The sequence below is a fragment of the Mycteria americana genome, chromosome 7 (genome assembly GCF_035582795.1).
Source record: "Mycteria americana isolate JAX WOST 10 ecotype Jacksonville Zoo and Gardens chromosome 7, USCA_MyAme_1.0, whole genome shotgun sequence".
Taxonomy (NCBI): Eukaryota; Metazoa; Chordata; class Aves; order Ciconiiformes; family Ciconiidae; genus Mycteria; species Mycteria americana.
In genome coordinates this window covers 68,102,351-68,120,813 of record NC_134371.1, presented here as the reverse complement: position 1 = coordinate 68,120,813, position 18,463 = coordinate 68,102,351, and the positions used below count along the sequence as shown (strand labels likewise).

Below are 18,463 nucleotides of genomic sequence, written 5' to 3'. Positions count from 1 at the left end.
GTAACTTGCCATCAGACAGCAATATGTGCTACGCTGCCAAGAGAAGCAGTTTTCAGTGCAATATCTTCCCTCAAACCCATTATATAACAAGGCTTTAAAGCAGGATTTTTTTTTTTTTCTTTGCTTTATCCCGAGCTGCAGGATCCGAGCGTGCCTTCCCAATGATTACTCAGCACAAATTTGCCGTAAACAACATCTCATATTTGATCGTGCACCGTCTCGCTCTTCTTCCATCGCACCCCGCTCATGGCTCAGCTTTCCTTACCTTGCTTTTCAGATGCGTGCATCCTCCTCTCCCGGCTCCTGCGGCAGAGCAGCGGGGAGCCCGGCTGCGCTCCCGCACGCCGGCTTTCGACTCGTCATTCGGTGGCAGTCCCGGGTCACGGGGCGACGGCCATGGGCTGGGGCACTGCTGCCTGGGAACTGCGCACCACGCTGGGCCCTGCCGGGTTATATTTGGGATTACAGAGACTCAGGAAAGGATGAGGATGGAGGCAGACATATCACATCTTCTAAAATGTGGCATGGAGTGGGATCTGGAGTCTGCAGGTCTGATCCGTCAAGTGCAAACCTAAGCAATCTTCCCCCCCCCCCGATTTTTTTCTTTTTGGAGAAGGTTAAATCCTTCGGACGGACTTGGCGTCAAAGCTTTGCAGAGCCGGGAACGGGGCGGCACGCTGGTCGAGGCACGCCTGGGGCACTTCCCTGGGTACCCCGGCAGGCTAGTGCTAGCTGATGCTATAAACACGCTATTAATTGCCCCCAAATCTTTATCACAGCGTAACTACAGGTGCAACGGCGTTACCAGCTATCGGTGTCATTTCTTCCAAGCAGCCATCAGTAATTCCAGTTATCTTCCTTGGGTATCCCTATCCCCACTGTATCGGAGCATCCCAGAAGCTTTAATCTCTCCGCACAACGCCCAGGGGAAGCGGAGCGGTGTGGTGACTGATGGGGAAACCACCGAGGAGTTCCAGGCAGAGGTCCCCGGGGGCAGATACGTGAAAGGACAAATTAAAATACCTGGGCTGTAAGTAAGCAGCGTGCAGTGCAGAAAGGAAATAAAGAATAATATACTACAAACCTTACATGAAGGGATCGATATTGCACGATATATACTAATGTAAGAGAAAGGTGGGAATTTTAATGCTTTCAGTGTTGTTCTGAATTTCAAAGAAGTATTTAGCAGCCCCGCAGCGACACGCTGCTTTGCGGGTGCCGGGGCGGTTTGTTTGCGTCCCCGGCCGTGCCGGGTTGGGGTGCATGTCCCTTGCAGGTGGGGAGAAGCCCCCCCCGTTTGGGACGCCCCAGTGCGTGCTGCGGGTCAGGCTTGGGACGGGGACCCGACCCTTGTGCCACCCCAGCTCCCCTGACAGCACTTGGTCTCAGCCGAAGCTTTGGTCTCAGCTTGATTTTGGCACTCCTCACATATTCCTCTGCTTTCTGACCTCCAAACTTTTGTTTTTAGACGGAGTTCATTTTCTAGCTTACGTAGCTCTTTTTCCTCCTTGTATTTATCTGCCCTTGCACCCTCAGATGGAGTTGCACGGAGGCAATACATCCCTTCTCTGCCTCCGGATTGCCACGACCCTGAACCCCGGCATCACCCGCACCCCTCCCGCTGGGTTCGGCTCCTTTGCCACGGATGCCAAGGCCGACCCTCGGCCGTGCCTCTGCTTTCTCACCTGCCAGGCAGTGGTTTCGCTGCTTATCCATCACCCTTTTTTTTATTTCTCCTAATCATCTCCGAGTCTCTGCTTAATCCAAACAGGGGACTGAGGGCCCCGAGCTGCTATTTGGGAATTACAGAAAAAAGCAAAAAACGATCGGATCTGCAAGCTGGTATTGATGGGAGGAGGCACTTCAGTTTATGGCTTTTAATTCCTCTACCAAAATACACGTGATGGATTACACAGGGCACAAGCAATAGCCAGAGCCTTGCCCTGCCTAATGGTCTCCATTACTTTTGTTGGGGGAAGTTAAATAGGAAAATAAAAACCACTTTCCATGCAACAAGGATGGGAGGGCAGGAGCAACAGGCTTCATCCGCACTGTCAGAACTGGCTTTTTAACCGGTATTTTGGATTATATCATCAAATAAAGGAGTTGGCTGTAAGACAGGACCCAAACAGCAGTATTGTGCCCAAGCCCAAAACCTAGGGGACCCCCTTTACTGAGGGATTTTCTCCTGTGTTCAAGCGGGGATGCTCTGAGTCCTCTTCTTCCCCCCTCCTCCTCCTCCTCATCGGCTCCTGCAAAGAAACCCCAGGTCAAAAATGACCGGCTACCTGCAGGCACGTCCTGCAGCCCCGGCGCAGGGCAAGGGCTCGTGCAGAGCCTGGCTTTCAGCAGAGATCGGGTATAACTCACGCACAGACGCTGCCGGCACAGGGATAAGCAGGAGAAAAAATTTATTTACATCTTTCGAGCAGTAACACGGCCGCAGCGATTCACCGGGAAGAAACTCCAGGAAGAAAACTCGGCGTGACATGCCAGCGGTGCCCTGCGTGCGGGGAGACCCTCCTCCCGCCGCACAGTATCTTGGGTCGGTACAAAATTGCTGTCGCTTTAGAAAAGGCGTGAGATTCACAGTAAAGTACCAAAGGGGAGCGCGGCAGGGAGGAAAGGCGAGGGACACGTATCACTCCGGGACCTCATCCCTGCCGGTATTTGGTCTATGAAAATGCATTGTAGGACAACTCTTGTAGAAAAATCTATCCCGAGGGCTCGATGCGTGCACAGTTGTGGGATTTCTACATCTACTACAGGGCTTGAAGCCTTCAAAAAACAAGCGCTCGGGCGGCTCTCCTGGGACAAAGACATCTGCAAGCCCTGTCCTGCCGCTGGGCGCTGCTGCACGGGGCAAGCCTCTCTGCGGGAGGCATTTTGCAGCAGGGAAGGATGAGACCCAAGAGCTAGGCAAGGGAAAGCAGGGAGCAGCCCCCCTGCCCGGCACTCGGCCCGGCAGTGCCACCCACCGCGGCCAGGCTGCTTTTATAGCCTAAACCCCCCCCCCCATCATGTCCTCCCCTCCTGCCCCACACTGTTGGAAAGAAAAGAGCACACACATTTTGGCTATTTCTAGACTTGTGTTTAAAACTGGCCCAGACCTTCTTCTGAGGGTCACGGGAAAATCTAAAATCTTTCTTAAATAGGATTTCATTGCAGGGTGGAAGATTTGCATCCTCCCAGCCCAGGAGCTCCGGGGGGAATGGAAAGGCCCCCAGGGACAGCAGTGAAACCCGACGGTCCCTCTGCTCCCACCTGGGACGCGTTCCCATCCAGAGCGGGATGCGGAGCCCTGCCCTGCCGCCGCTGCATCATCGCTTTCACCGGCAGGCAGGCGACGAGCGGGCAGCACGCGGGCAGAGATCTCGCTCGGCACGTGCCCGACGGCTTCTGGCTCCGTTATAAGGAGAGCGCCAGGGCAAAGCTGCCTCCCACGGAGAGAGCAAACATCAGGGGCTCCTCCGATAGCACGAGGATGCGAGTGGCTCAGCAGCGATAAAAGACTCCCGGGACGCGCTGAAGTTTCATACATGGAGCCCGTGCATCCCTAAAAAAGCCAGTCAGCTCCCCCTCCCCTGCCGCAGGGCCACTCTCCAAGCAAAAATAAAACCAGTGACATTTCAGCAACAGACACTTGCCCAGGCTGCTCTAATTAATCAAGCGGGGGTAGGGGAGTGACAGCTTTTCTGGCTCCCTGCTGAGCCACCCATGGCAGCCTGCAGCACACTCTGCAAACGCAAGCAGCTTCGTGCAGAGTTCCCAAAAGTGGATGCTAAAATTCAACGGTTTGGTTTTTTTTTTTTTTAAACCTTTAAAAATACACATCTTGCTTTTTTCTTAAATATATATTCTATAAAATAAGGCAACTCGAGGAGACAAAAAGAACATCCCCATTGCTTAGGTACTGCATCCTACCACCAAAGAGGGTTACAGTACTTCCAGTTGAGAAAAGCCACTCCACCTGGCCGTGAAGCTCCTGCGTGCGAGAAGAGGAGCGACACGCTCAGACGATGCTGTAAATCTTGGGGAAATGCCTGGGCATGGCCCTCGGCAGCCCCTGCACGCGTCCCGGGGAAGGGAAGGCTCTCGCCCCTCCGGGGGTTCACGGGGAGGGAGCTGCTTCTGCCGGAGATGCTGCAACCACAGCGGGTACCACTTAGGGAACACCTCATCTCCAGGGGACCTCAGGGACAAAGGCAGCACAAGAGATGGAATGACTTGATTTCTCCCCAAAATTGAAGCACACATTAGAATAAATCCTTGGGAGAAACTCTTACAACATGACGGTATCTTGTAGTATTAAAAGCTATAAACAAGGTAAGCACAAAGGAGTGCAACTCGTCCCCGGCACAGATCCTGCCCAGTGTCACAGCGTCTCATGAAAACCAGACTGTGCAGCAGCTTTTGATAACAGGGGTTTCATCTCTCTACGGAAGAAGCACAAGTGCGTGTTTTATCTCCAATGTTTTCCCTCTTTTACGTGTATTAATGCTGGAAATGCGATCTTCACATTTCTGAGCTTTGTAGTGTACACATTTTCCATGTTGCTCACCGATTCCCACCGGGCTAAGTCTTGCTTTTTAGAGTGTTATAACTCTGAGAAATAAATTTAATAGAAAATAATTTATAGAAAAAAAACCCCTGAACCTAGAGAGTAATCTACAGTAAACAGTACTGTGGAGCAACGGGATGGCACATTGTAGGCTCAAACAGAGGCTGGGGTTTGTATGGGGGTGGCAGGGGACATCACGCAAGCTGTGGAAACCTGGCGTGATCGCGACCCAGGTCTGCATCACTGATCTGTGTGTGTACTTGCACTGACAGGAATACTTTATAGCCTCAAAAGAGAAAAAAAAACCCTTATTCTAGCAGACGACCTTATAAGCAAAGATCTTTTCACCCTCATCCTGGCTATAACTGTGTATCTACCGATGTCACCCGGTGCACCCGGGGAAGGGACTTTAGATACCGCACAATCGCCTAATCTGAGCACAGCCCCAGCACCGCGCAGAGAAACCAAATCGGTGATGGCGTTAACTCTTGGTCCTTGGCACAAGCCGTTTAGTTCTCCTCGTCCGAGAGAACGGGTGGGATCTTGCTGGAAAGCAGCGTGTACACGTAGGGCCAGATTTTGTTGGTCTCTGTCCCCGAGAAGGAGTGAAGGATGCCCCTGCTCCTGGAAGAGAGATGGAGGGAGAAGTCAGTACCGGGGTATTTGCAGTCCTGAGGACAGGGGTATTCGCAGTCAGGTTGGCTGTCGGCAGGAGAAAGCCTGGCCAGGCTGGAAGCTCATCGACGGCTTTTTGGGCAAGAGGAGGAGGATAAAGGGGACGAGTGGTGGCTGCTCCCATCCGCGGCGTTCGCTGGGAGGAGCCCAGCTGCACCCGCACACGGATGAGCCAAACCCAGATAACCACGAATAATCACATTACCCAGGAGGAGAGCTGACCCTCGTCCCCCTAAAGACCACTCGTTCTCTGAAGGGCTTTATAGACATAAATCAGCAGGATTTATTCATGTGCTTAAGCGAGTGGGAAATTCAGGGCCCCAATTCTCCCCGCTCCCCTGCAAGGGTGCTTTTGGGCCCCCATGGACCACTTCTGCTTTAAAAACACTCCAGGCACTCGCTCCCTTTCAGCAGTGGATTGCCCCCTACGGCAATCCATCTATTCCCAACTCTGGGAATAGATTCCCAATTTTGGGGCCAGGGGACTGCCCCAAAATACCAGCAGCGCCGAAGGGACGAGCCCTGAAACATGTCTGTGCTCACAGCAGACCCATCCGAGCCAGCCCCGGGGTCTCGCCCTTCTCCTGAGCTCTTGCCAGTCGCCCTGTATTTTACCTAAAAGCCTCGGGGCCCCGGACCGATTTTTTGCAGGGTGATGGTGCAGCACGTACCGCCCTGGATCTGCACAGCACAGGGCGAACAGGTTGGTTTGAAGCAGGGTAGAAAGCGGCTGGCGGGCGCGTGCAGGAGGGGAGCCGCTCTCCGCAATGTCACCCTCCCCACCCGCCCGCAGACCCTCGGGCCGCTCAGCGACAGCTCTGCGTGGGCAGGTCTGAGGCATCTCAGAGCTTCTCCGTCTCTTCTGCTGGAGGACGCTCAGCCAAAAGGAAGCTCAAACTCTTAACTGGTTGGGTTTCATAGCGCTGATGGGCAGCACCTCTGCAAAGCAAACAGGCTTCCCACCCTGTGCAGCGGAGCTGGCGGGCAGAAGGGATTTGCAAGTGCCTTCTGCCGCAGCCACAAAATCCCTCCCGTTGCCAGCACTGGCAAAGCCCTTTGTGAGCCCAGCAAGACAAACAGGAGCTGTGGATTTCTTTACATCAGCCTCCTCCCTCCAAACAGGGCCAGGGTTTGGCTGCAATGAAGGGCCGGGCTTTGTGCCGCTGAGCACAATGATCTGCCCCCCAAAATCTGTCGGGGACCATGCCGGCGCTCCTCGGGCTGTCGGGATGGGGGGGCATGGGACTAGCTGGTGGAAACAGCACTCGGGCCTGTTTTTACAGGCACGCCGTGATTTATTTGCATGGTCCAACTCACTTGTACAACTCTATTACTGGCTTTGCAGCATCTTTGTATTTTCTGAGCCTGGCAGCAACGGCCTCGGGCTTGTCGTCCTCGCGCTGGACCAGCGGCTCGCCCGTCAGGTCATCGACGCCCTGCGGGAAGGCAAACACCATCAAGGGGATGCAGCCACCGGCCCCATCGCCCACGCTGCAGCTCCCTGCCACGCAACCGCTGCCAAATGCCTCGTCGTGCTCTGCATCCATCGAGCATCCTCGGCCAGCATTTAACATAAATCCCGTTTCCCTAATTAACATTTAGCGCAACTCCTTCAGGCTGGCTCCCGAGGGCAAAGCCCTCCAGTGCTCAGTGCTTACTACCTGGCATTTCTTCCCCAATGCTTTTTTACGATCTCAGCTCATGCAGAGAAAGGCTTCTCTGATCTTTCCCTTCTGTGAATTGCTCCCAGCCACCACCACCGCGATGCTACGGGCTCTTACCTGGACATGGGGAGGGTTGAAGTCCATGTTGTACACCCTCCCGCTGGCCGGGTGGATCCAGCGGGCGCTCAGGCGATCCTTCAGCGTCTCGAAGGGTATGTTCAAGCTGATCACCAGGTCCAGCTCGCAGATCCTGTCCAGCGCCTCGGCTTGCCCCAGCGTCCGAGGGAAACCTGTGCCGGCACCGCCAACGGAAAGGGGCTGTCGTGAGAGGCAGGAAAGCAGCAGCTGATGGAGCCAAAATCACCCGCCCCGGAGCTGCAAAACCACCGCGGCTCCTCGCTATAGCACAAGCGGTGTGAAAGACAGGCACCCACCATATGGCTACAATAAAAAATAGCTCCTACAGCACCGATTCCCGAAATACAACACACAGGTCGCTGTGGGCTCATGTTTTCCTGCAAAGTCGTGTCTGGTGCAGGGCTGACATCCCTGCACAGGGGCCGGAGGCAAGTAAGAGGGCGCAGGCGACAACAAAACGGGGATAAATGCTGGAATTACAAAGGAAAACCTGAAGGAAACAAAACGCTGTGCACAGATGAGTAACACACTGCTGGTTTACATGGAGGACATCAAGGATGCTGCAATAAAACGGTTTGTACGGCCATCACCCAGCTCTCTGAAACCCCCGTCCTCTGAAGGTACCGGGCGGCACCTTTTGTTCGGAAAGGCCAGCGAGCGGGTGGGAGCATCCGCTCTTGCGGCCGGACCACGACCAGAGGTGATTCCCAGCTGGTCCCCTCTCCAGTTTTCTCTGCTGACAACACCCTTTTTTCATTTTTCTAACCTTTTTTACATCTGTAAAACCCTCCAAGGCCTCCCAGGCTTTTCCCAAGCAGAGTATTATTAGCCGAGAGCTCGTCAGGACATCGGCACAGGGAATGAACCGGCCGTCATGAGAAAGAATACATTTAGTCTGTTGTCTTACCAAGTAAAGTCAGTTATTTATGTTATCAAACGGACCGCTTGAAATAAATACGCTCCTTGTCACAGTACTGCTGGAGCGGGGCTCTGACTGCAGCCACCTCTCGTGCCCCCAGGCAGACGAATTCCCCCCAAATTAGGAGGAAGAACGTGACAGCGCAGGGCAGCCGGCATCGCTGCTGCCTGCGTTCAGATTTTAGCTTCAGGGGCAGCCCGTCCCTCAAACATCTTGGTATAAGCGGGGGTCAGCACACAAAGCAGGCGGTTCCCAAAACCCTCGTTACCAGCCCACGGCCGGAATTGCTTCAGCCTTGCGGCACCCTCGGCGGGACCTCCGGATGCAAAGCTGCGACGAAACGGGAGCTGGTCGCCGGGCCGGGCTGCTGGGGGTCATACCGCGATAAATCAGCATCCCGAGCTGCAAGAACCTGGATCTGAGCGTGTCGATGCAAAGCCCCGTGAATGTGTTGGAACGCCAGAGTTTTAACACAACGAAACATGTACTTGTTCACGCAGCACTTCTTGCTGTAATATTTGTTAATCACCATGTTCCCAGATGAATTAAGTGGCATTATGGTAAGAATAATGAAATTTTAATAGTGGGGATTCCCAGGTATCTTCAAGGCAGCCTGAACCTACAGGGCCTGAGGTCCCTGACATCCTCCCTGTGAGCCCAGTGGGGTGACACTGCCAGACCCCCGGTGCCAACGCTGCCGGATCCCCGGTGCCTCGGCCGGACCCCAAGCCCCAGCACAAGCCACCCCTCCTCTGGGGCCACCCAGGGCCACGTGGGGAAGAAGCCCAGCTCCACCAGCCCTCCAGTCCATGGCACTAAACCGCAGGCTTATTTTAGTTGTAAACTATTTTGTATTTTCCCTATCAGGAGCCTGAGAGCTCTCCGAAAGCCCAAGTCTGTTATAAATCAACTGGCTCAGCCTTATCTATGTATGCACTGACTCTTTCAAAGAGCTTCAGCACATCGGCAAGGGAGGGTTTCTCCCCCTACAACAGCCACGGCCGCTCGTCCCCATATGTCACACTTGCCTGTGCCCAACACCGCAGGTAAGTGCGACCCGCCGAGCCCCGTCCCGTCCCCTAACCAAGCCCCAAAGCCATTTCTAGAGCCGCCACCGGCACTTGCCAGCTCCCAGGCCACCAGCAGCGATGCAGCACGGCTGCAGGCATGCGGCTTCACCGCCGAGGGCTGCAGGAGCTCCTGGCGAACCCTCTGCTGCTCCTCTCACCGCTTGCCTTGCCGGTTTGCTCTCAGCGTCTTCCCCACCCGCACCTCAGGTGGCTTTCGGGCTTGGGATGAGTAGCTCCTTCGCACACATACGGAGGCGGTAAGAGTTTTTTCTTGGCTTGCCTCCAGCCCTGCTCTGCTCGCTGGCTCTGCTTTATGAAACACCCATCTCCTTTCCCTTTCCCCGATGCGTGCCAAGGGCTCAGCTGGACACGCACGTGCTGCTGCTCAGGGCAGAGGGAAGAAACACCCGCGGACAGATGTCTCTGCCAGCAGGTCGGCTCCTGCCTCTCCCCCCACGGCCGGCAGGACTGGCAAAGGCACCTTCTGGTTTTTCTCTCTCCTGGTGCTGCCAAACCATTAGCAGCAAAATAATGTTTTAAAGGGGGCTGGGATTTTCCCATCCAGAGGGGATGCCAGCAGCGCACTCACCGTCGAGCAGCCAGTGCTGCTCTCGCCGCTTCTCCAGCTCCGTCATCATCACGCGCGTGATGACGTGGTCCGGCACCAGAAGGCCTCGCTCAAGGTACTGCTTTGCCAAGACGCCAACTTCTGTTCAAGAGAAGAAAAAAAAAAAAGGCAAAAAAAAAGCGTGACATTTCCGCTTAAAAAATATTGCTCCCCCTCAAATTCTGCCTGTCCTCCCAAATCACTCATCCAGGAGCCTTTCAGCAGCATCCCTCTGCTCATAGCTGCTGCTCCTGATAGCCGGGGGCCACGCAGTCCTTTTGGTGCTGTAGAAATGGAAATGCCTGAAATACCCGAGAGCAGGAGCACAGCGAGCACCGGCCAAGCCCTTGCAGCCCTGCACGCTGGCTGACAGCGGCAAGGGGCACCGGCGCCGTCCCTGCCACGCCGGACGCACGCACCGCGTGCTACGCACGAAGCTCCTTTGGTTTTGGAGAAGGCACCGGTGTAGTTACAAGTGACGCTGGCACGGATGTTAAATGTCACAAAGACGCTGGACCAGCTGCAAGGGGTGCAGCCAACCTCCGCGTACCTCCGACAGCGGGATGGTCACCCCATCCCGGACCGCAGACCTGGCTGGCATCCCGCTGCCTGGCTCACTGCTTGCTTTAAAGCAATGTCAGTGTCAAATATAGGATGCTAATAATGCCTATTCCTATACACGCTGAGCCACAGCTGCAAATTCTTGTGCCTCGGAGGAGGTTTCCGGTAAAGCCACGAGGACAAATGATGCACGTGAGCAACGCTTGCAGATCTGGCAGCATTTGGCTCATAGGCACAAAGTTGCCATGTACAACCATCATCAGGAAAAGCTGGCGTCATCATTTATAAATGATCTGAAGAGGTGCAAATTCACCATTTCACGTGCGAAACGCGGCAGTAAACAGGCATCGCCAGGGAGCTCATGCGAAACCCAAACCTCAAAGCGTTTCTTAAATCGCTGCTGAAAGCAGAAGACGGCTTCCCATCCAAAGGGCTTTAAGACTTCAGAGCCTCAACTTAAGATACGCTCAGGTAAGAAAATTATTTCCAAGATCAAATCCTTGAGAACTTAATTGCGGTGTAACTGCAAGGTAAATATATGTTACCAGGGCCCTGCCTGGGTCTCCCCCGCATCACTCAGCTGGAGCCGGCAGTGCTGGAGGAGAAGCCAGCGGTGGTTTCTGCACCGTGTCTGGATCCACCGTGTCTGGATAACGGTGCAGCATCATGTCTGGATCCACCGTGTCTGGATAACGGTGCAGCATCATGTCTGGATCCACCATGTCTGGATAACGGTGCAACATCATGTCTGGATCCACCGTGTCTGGATAACGGTGCAGCATCATGTCTGGATAACGGTGCAACATCATGTCTGGATCCACCGTGTCTGGGTAACGGTGCAACATCATGTCTGGATCCACCGTGTCTGGATAACGGTGCAACATCATGTATGGATCCACCGTGTCTGGATAACGGTGCAACATCATGTCTGGATCCACCGTGTCTGGATAACGGTGCAGCATCATGTCTGGATCCACTGTGTCTGGATAACGGTGCAGCGTCATGTCTGGATCCACCGTGTCTGGATAAATGGTGCAGCATCATGTCTGGATCCACCATGTCTGGATAACGGTGCAACACCATGTCTGGATCCACCGTGTCTGGATAACGGTGCAACATCATGTCTGGATCCGCCTTCACGGCAGCCTGGCATCACCCGGGCAGCGGCTGCCAGCAGCCAATGTAGTAAGGGTTTATTCTGCTGATATTTTTATTGCAGCTGGGGTACAGCAGATGTTACTTCAAGGAGAGGTGCAATAAATTCAGTTGCTTCTTACATTACAGTTTGCCTGCGATTTTCTTTTAGCCACTCGGAGACACAAAGAAACTGTTTGGAAAATGCACGTATTCTTTGCTATTGCGTGTGACAAGTCCTGATCCTGCCACCAGGAGAGGTCCGGCCCTTTCCTCTTGGACCAGGACCCAATCGACACCTCTTCTGCTCTCTTCCGACAGCAGCTGAAATAGCACTTGTCACAAGAAATGAACAATTTTGCAATCAATTTTTGCAAGATTTTTGCTGAGGACAGCACATTTTAGCCCTCCCAAAGTATGAGTCCTCTCTAAAAAAAGCCACAGGATCCTGCATTTGGAGGCAGGCTCTGGTTTTCCAGACTGCAGCAAGATGTCAGACCAGGCAGGCACATGCATCTGGCCACGGGCTGAATTCCTGAGCTGCAGGAGGGTTTTTTTGCAAGATACACAGTTTCTGGAGAGAGTTCATCTGATCTAACAGGGGAGCCTGACGCAGCCTGCACAGATTCCTCCCAGAATGTGGGGTCGGGGCACACGCAGGAAATCTCGCAGGCTCCCGAAATGGTCCGCAGACGATGCCTGGCAGGAAAGCGGGGCAGGTCGGGGCTGCCAGCCGAGCCACGCTCCCGGTTGGAAACCTGCCTCCGAAACGGGGCAGGCAGCGGGCCCTGACTCACCAGCCTGCAGGGCTGAGTCACTGCGGGGACAGGACCACGGCGCGTCCCCCTCCCTCCGCTCCATAAAGGCATTTCGGCTCACCCTGCTGAGCAGCTCTGAGCCACGGTGGCTGCCAGGCGCAGCGAGCAGAAAATACCTTTTCTCGATGACAAGGTTTTTGTTGCTGCCCATACGTCGCCAGCACTGCTGGCAGCTCTCCTGCTTGGGGAAGCAAAGGACGCGGGGATGGAAATAATAGATGATGTCTTATGAAACCAGCACGGAGACCTGCTAGGGCATAAATATTATCACATCCGCCTACATTTTTTAATATTTATTCACACGGTCTGCACATTGCCACAGGCTTGCAGGGAATGCGCTCGCTGGCAGGGCAGAGCTGCTCCCAGGGCAGAGTCCGGCGGCCGCGGAGGCTGGAGCTGCAGCAGACGGTCCCGCTGCCATCCCGAGGAGGGCTGGCCATCCCAGGGACCGGCTGCTGCTCGGCGGGGCTGCTGGAGCCGGGCCTGGTGCTGCAAACCAAAAATACACCGAGCCACAGTTGTGAAGCCTGGAAATACAGCGGAGGCCCGCAGCTCTCTGCATGACGGAGGCCGCAGTTTTCCCACGCCCCCGATACGGGTGGACACCTCTCCACTGCTCCGCGACGGACAACTCCTGCGGCCGGGGATGCTGCTCCTCCGTGCCCCCCCATGCGTGCTGGGGAGACACACCAGCGTGGGGGGCACGCACTGGCGCAGGGGGGCACGCACCAGCACGGGGGTGTACACAGGGGTACGGGGTGCACATAGCAATGTGGGGGGCAGACACCAGCGCAGGGGTCACGCATGGCACGGGGGGAATGCGCTACCACGGGGGTCCACGCACCAGCGCAGGGTGCTGACTGCTTCTGGACAGCTACTGAAGCCCCTCCAGCCTCTCCCTCCCTGCTCAGCCTCCTCCAAAGCACACGCGGCACCGCCAGCCCTCCTCTCGCCGAGGACGAACGGGCGTGTATTTTGCATGAAGGACCTGCAGAGCTGCCCGGTCCCCCGGCCCCCCAACACCAGGGACGCTCGGGAGCGCATCATCCCTGCAGCACAGCCCTGCTCCCGCGGGGTTTCTTCAAAGCAGCTTTATCTCCAATTTTTACATTTGCCATCCCCTTCCCAGCCGCACCGGCCGTCAGCCCCAGAGCCCAGCCTGCTCCATGCGAGCCCCCCTGGAGAAGCGCAGCCCAGCCGCAAGCCAAAGGGGAGCAGGGTTTGGGCAGTCCTTCCCGAGCAGGGTGGAAGATGCCGGTCCCTGCCCAGCAGCTCCCTGCAGCTCCCGATCCCCTCGCGTGAGGAGCTGGGGCTCACCCCTACCGCGCTGCACGGCACCTATGCAAGCCCCTAAATCCCCACTGCTACGGCTGGGTGCAGAGAGGGGTTGCGAGCATTGCTCTGAGTTACTCCAGGTAGCAAGGGGCTCCTTAGCCGCTACTCGTGCTGCCTGAGCTGGGCCGGCGGGTGCTCCCAGCAGTGCTGAGCTCCGTGCAAAACGGCCTCTTGACTCACGGGCTTAATCTCATTAATCTAATGACCGTGAGTTTAATCCACCCTTTAACGCACGGGATTTCGGGCTCTCTGTGGCTTCCCCGAGGCGACCCTGATCTGCAGCCGTCCCTCCTTATCAAAACACCACCGAGTTACAGCCCTGAGGGACGTCTCCTTGCGCCTGAGGCCACGAGCAACAAAACAACCACCCAGGACGAAGCAGGACGGGCTGGAGGAGAGGCTGTTCCCAAACATGGAGCTTGGCAGCCTCCAGACCCCGCACAATAACCCTGGACTTTCTGCCCCACAGTGCAACCTTCTACACGATTTTTTTATTTAGGCTACAGCAACGCAATCTGGAGTTAACAGAGAGGAGAAAGCCCGGCTGGTTCGTAGGGCACCGACCGCAGCCGCCTGTGCACCAGCGCAGTTAAGCTGCAACAACCCTGGCCGGCCAGGGCCAGATGCACCCTGGTTTTCAGACCCCGGGACCTCTTTCCCGATGCGGACGCTGCATCCAGGGCCCTCGCTCCCACGCCATCCCTGCCGGCAGGACATCACTTTGGGGAGCTGGAGCCTGGCGTGGCCCCCAGTTTGGGCCGTGACCCACTCGCTGGATGGACAGTGAGGTCCATCTGCATGGTGGCAGCCAGCACCGGGGGAAAACACCGCAGCCAGAGCATCGCTGCTGCTCCTGCACATACAGATATAGCACCGACCCTACGGAAAACCAAAGGGCTGGCAGGTTGCATCTCCTGGGCTCAGCTTGGACAGGCAGCTGGGCCAGTGCCTGGCTCTGCCAGCAAAGACCGTCGCCGGTGGGAAAGGTGGGGAGAAGGACCGCAGGGCTCGGCCAAGCACAGCCCACAACCCCCTCGGCCTTTTTTTTGTGCTAGCTTTGGTCGACACTAACAAATGAAATCCATCACGAAGAGGGGACAGGAGCCACTTCTACCTCCAGTGAAGCAGATTAAAGAAAGTGGTGGGACAGACACGAGACCTACGTGTCCCTGGGGTGATGCAGACCCTCAGCCAAAGCCACTGGGAAAAGAAATTAAGTTGTATTACAAATTAACTGCCGGGTCCTGCTAAGACCCTGGGATGCTGCCAACACCAGAGACAACCACCTGGGTACTGGGGCAAGTACAGGCCAAGGAAATCGCTCACCACCCTCCATCACCCTTGCCTAGCACCAAACCCACAGTTTCTAAGTCTTCCAAGATCTTAAAAAGGCCCTTTCCTACAGCAGAGCAGCCACTCGCTAAGCAAGACGCTAATTAACAGACAAATGTGCGGTAGCGGATGTACTCGTAGGGTCACTGTGGCAAAACCTCAAACAATTCAGCAGCAGCCGTGCGTTCAGCTGCTTTGCTCGGCTGCAAAGCGAAGTCCTGGTTCCCCGAGTCCACCGACAACGGCGGCGAGCCGGGCGTGCTCTCCATGCCGGGCGGCTTGGGCTTCCTCCAGCGGCTGGAGTCCTCCGTGCCGCCCGAGCCTGAACCCCGCAGCCACGGCTACTTTACACCTTGCAACAGCAAGCAGGAAAATCCCCCGTGCGTCGATGCCTGCCTGCCATCCTCGGACCGAGATTACTCTACAAGCACCGGACTGACGGGTCCCTTTGGGACAACAATTCTGTAACGCAGCTGTTTGTATCGAAGAGCCCCAGCTCCCTCAAATGCAAAGCCAGTGGCGCAGATTATAAACTCAGGAGGAGAGTCTACTTCCACCTAGCTTCCCCTGGAGCTGGCACACCGCAGCGCCGTCGTGTAACAGCTTGTCCAAAGCAAATAGCAAAAAAACCCCAGCAAATAGCTGCAGCTTACTGAGAGCTGTAACCAGAGGCTGAGTCAAAGGTGGGACCTGAATGTCACGCCAGCTGTACCAAACTAAGGCCGATTTACTTCTGAGTAATTTTACCCACATTTCTCAGTGTTGTTTCCTTCGGGAAACTGAATTTACCCTATGTGCTTTGGGAAATACCTTCAGCTAACTCCGTTCACAGCCCCTTTTCCCTTCTCCAGTGTCCCCGGAGAAGCTCTGCAGCAAGACTATGAACTGAAATATAAAATCCAGGAAAGCCACTTGTTTAGACCTTGATCAGGCAAGCGCCTGGGTGGGCACGCAGTCTCACCGCACTGCCCCGCTCCCGCACGCTGCACCTCTGCTTGCTTTTCACCCAGGCGTTTTGTCCTTCAGCCAAAGCAGTCATCGGAATTTTCCTAATTTTGAACCTCCCTCCAAAGGAAATATCATTGTCCTTTTTATTTATAAAAGGAAATCTGGATATTTTTAAATGAGTGACCAGCACAGGGCTGTGTGCAATGCCCCTGCCAGAGCACACAGCTCTCCAGAACTCTACCTTCCCCTTTTTTTCCTCCCTCTTTTTGTTATCCTTCTAAAAAGGGAAATCACTTCTGGGTTCTCCCAGCTTGTTTTGTATCGATGCTGTTTTACCGTTCCTCTGCCCTGTGAGTCAGCTTCCTCTCTGGGTCGGTCTTTCACACATTAAGCAGAGGAGAGAAGGAGCTGTTAGAAAAAGAAATATGCTGGGATTGCCTAATGGCAGCTGCAGAGGAAGCCGAGCGCAAGCCGGGGTGCAGCGTGCCCGCTCCCGAGCCTGGCCGGGGCCGGGGAGCATCTCACCGGCCGACAGCGCTGCCCGGAGCGCAGACACAGCAAAGACCATCGGTTCTCCCAAGGGCTTTGGACCTGGATGTCAAACACGGGACGGGCAGGAGCAGAAAGGGGCCATGGCGAGGCCGTGCTCCTGCAGGCAGGTTCGCCCTGCCCAGGGGCTGCCCACTACGCTCTCTGCCGCAAGCCCGAAAAAGCCGGGTCTCGGGGGGTGACCTGTGCAGGGTGGGTGCTGCCGCCCACCTCCTCCACCTCCCTTCTTTCTGGAAGGGAGTTTCATAAGGAGCAGGGGACACGCAGCAGCACCCCGTAACACCCCACCGTCCTTGCCGCAGGGGCTGGCACGGCACCCGGCCACAGCACCTCGTGACCCGCAGCAATTTTCCCAGTGGGGTTTCCCCCGTGCACGAACGCACGTTCCCAATCCATCCCTCCCACCGTGGGTGTCGCGCAGGCACAGCGTGCACCAGCATTTCAACCATCTGCTGTCCACCGCTTTGCAGTTTTTACCCCGTTCCTGTACGACCACCTGAGGCAAGATGAAGTTATTAATAACACGCGACCAGCGTCCCCGGACGCCACCATTAACCATCGGTGCACGAGCAGGCGGGTTATTCGTACTGGCTTCTCCGGAGCCGTGCCCACCCGGCGCAGGGATGAAACTATTACACACCCACAGCTCCCCACGGCATCGGACCCCGCTTTTATCGGGCAGCTCCGTGAGCTCAGGCTGGAGGGCAAGGGCGATGAATGAGCTGTGCCAGCCCCACGGAAAGAAAAAGACCTGTGGCGTATCCGGGGGGATCCCCCATCCCATCGCTATCGCCATCCCCATCCCATCGCCATCCCCATCTCCATCCCCGTCGAAGATGCCCGGGGCCGCAGACCCCCCGCCCCGGTCCCCGCCGCCCCCCGACGGGGCGGCCCCGCGGGCACTCACCGCCGCCGCCGCGGAGGCTCTCCCGCAGGAATTGGCCGCTGGAGAGGTGCTGAAGCCCGAAGCTGCGGGCGATCCTCTCGCACACCGTCCCCTTCCCGGAGCCGGGGGGACCCAGCACCACCGCCCGCAGCAGCTTGGAGGCCATGGCCGGCCGCCGCTAGCCCGGCCCGGCTCCCTGCGGGGCAGGACAGCGCGTCAGACGGCCCCGGCCGCCCCGCCGCGCCGAGCCGCGCCGCTCCCCCCGCATCCAGCCGCCGCCGCGGCCCGTACACATCAGCAGGGCGGGGGAGCACCGGCAGGCCGCGCCGCCCGCCCGCCCCCTCGAGCCGCGGCACCCTGGGAGTTGTAGTCCCGGAGCCCGCCCGCCCCGGGCCGCCGCCCGAGGGGGCCCCGCCGCCCGGCCCGGGGGGGGGGTCCCCGGCAAGGGGCGGGGGCTGGGGGCGCGGAGGTCGGGCCGGAGGTTGTGCAGAAACAGCCGGCGGCACCGGCGGGTCTCTGGGCGGCCGGTGCACGTCCCGCACGGCCACCACGCCGGCGCTGCCGTGGCTGTGTCCCCAAGCGCCCGTGGCTGTGTCCGCGCAGAGCCAGGGTGGCCGTGCGGGGCTGCGGCCACCGCTGCAAACGCGCGGGCAGCGAGCGCCCGGGCTGCAAACGCCCAGCCTGCAAACGCCCAGCCTGCAAACGCACAGCCTGCAAACGCACAACCTGCAGACGCACAACCTGCAGACGCACAACCTGCAGACGCACAACCTGCAAACGCACAACCTGCAAACGCACAGCCTGCAAACGCACAGCCTGCAAACGCACAGCCTGCAAACGCACAACCTGCAAACGCACAACCTGCAAACGCACAGCCTGCAAACGCACAGCCTGCAGACGCACAGCCTGCAGACGCACAGCCTGCAGACGCACAACCTGCAAACGCACAACCTGCAAACGCACAGCCTGCAAACGCACAGCCTGCAAACGCACAGCCTGCAGACGCACAGCCTGCAGACGCACAGCCTGCAAACGCCGTCTGAAAAATGCACGAGCTGCAAATACACCGCGTGCAAATGCACTTTGCACACGCACAGCCCGCACGCGCACAGCTTGCACACGCATAGCCTGCACACGCACAGCCCGCCCACGACACAGCTTGCACACGCACAGCCCGCCCACGCACAGCCTCGGCCATGTTCACGGGCTGCTCAAAGCCGGTGACAACGCGGTGGGGACACTCGTGCGCTGCCCTGGGGCGGGGTG

At 56.9% G+C, this 18,463-nt stretch overlaps 1 protein-coding gene across 2 annotated transcripts; it reads right to left on the bottom strand.

Annotated features, from left to right (window-relative positions):
- Window positions 1–3,883: 3,883 nt before the first annotated feature.
- AK4 (adenylate kinase 4) lies at window positions 3,884–17,510 on the bottom strand. 2 transcript variants are annotated; one of them, XR_012776645.1, is made up of 6 exons: window positions 17,219–17,510; window positions 9,617–9,736; window positions 7,018–7,190; window positions 6,554–6,672; window positions 5,852–6,213; window positions 5,075–5,185 (listed from the first exon to the last, which is right to left on the bottom strand). XR_012776645.1 is itself a non-coding variant. In XM_075508916.1 (5 exons), the coding sequence occupies exons 1-5, from the start codon at window positions 17,361–17,363 to the stop codon at window positions 5,071–5,073; spliced, it is 672 nt and encodes a 223-aa protein (XP_075365031.1). In that variant the 5' UTR covers window positions 17,364–17,492; the 3' UTR covers window positions 3,884–5,070. The 2 variants fall into 2 exon arrangements, 1 of the variants encoding a protein (XP_075365031.1); XM_075508916.1 differs by lacking the exon at window positions 5,852–6,213 and having other exon boundaries at window positions 3,884–5,185; window positions 17,219–17,492.
- Window positions 17,511–18,463: the final 953 nt, after the last annotated feature.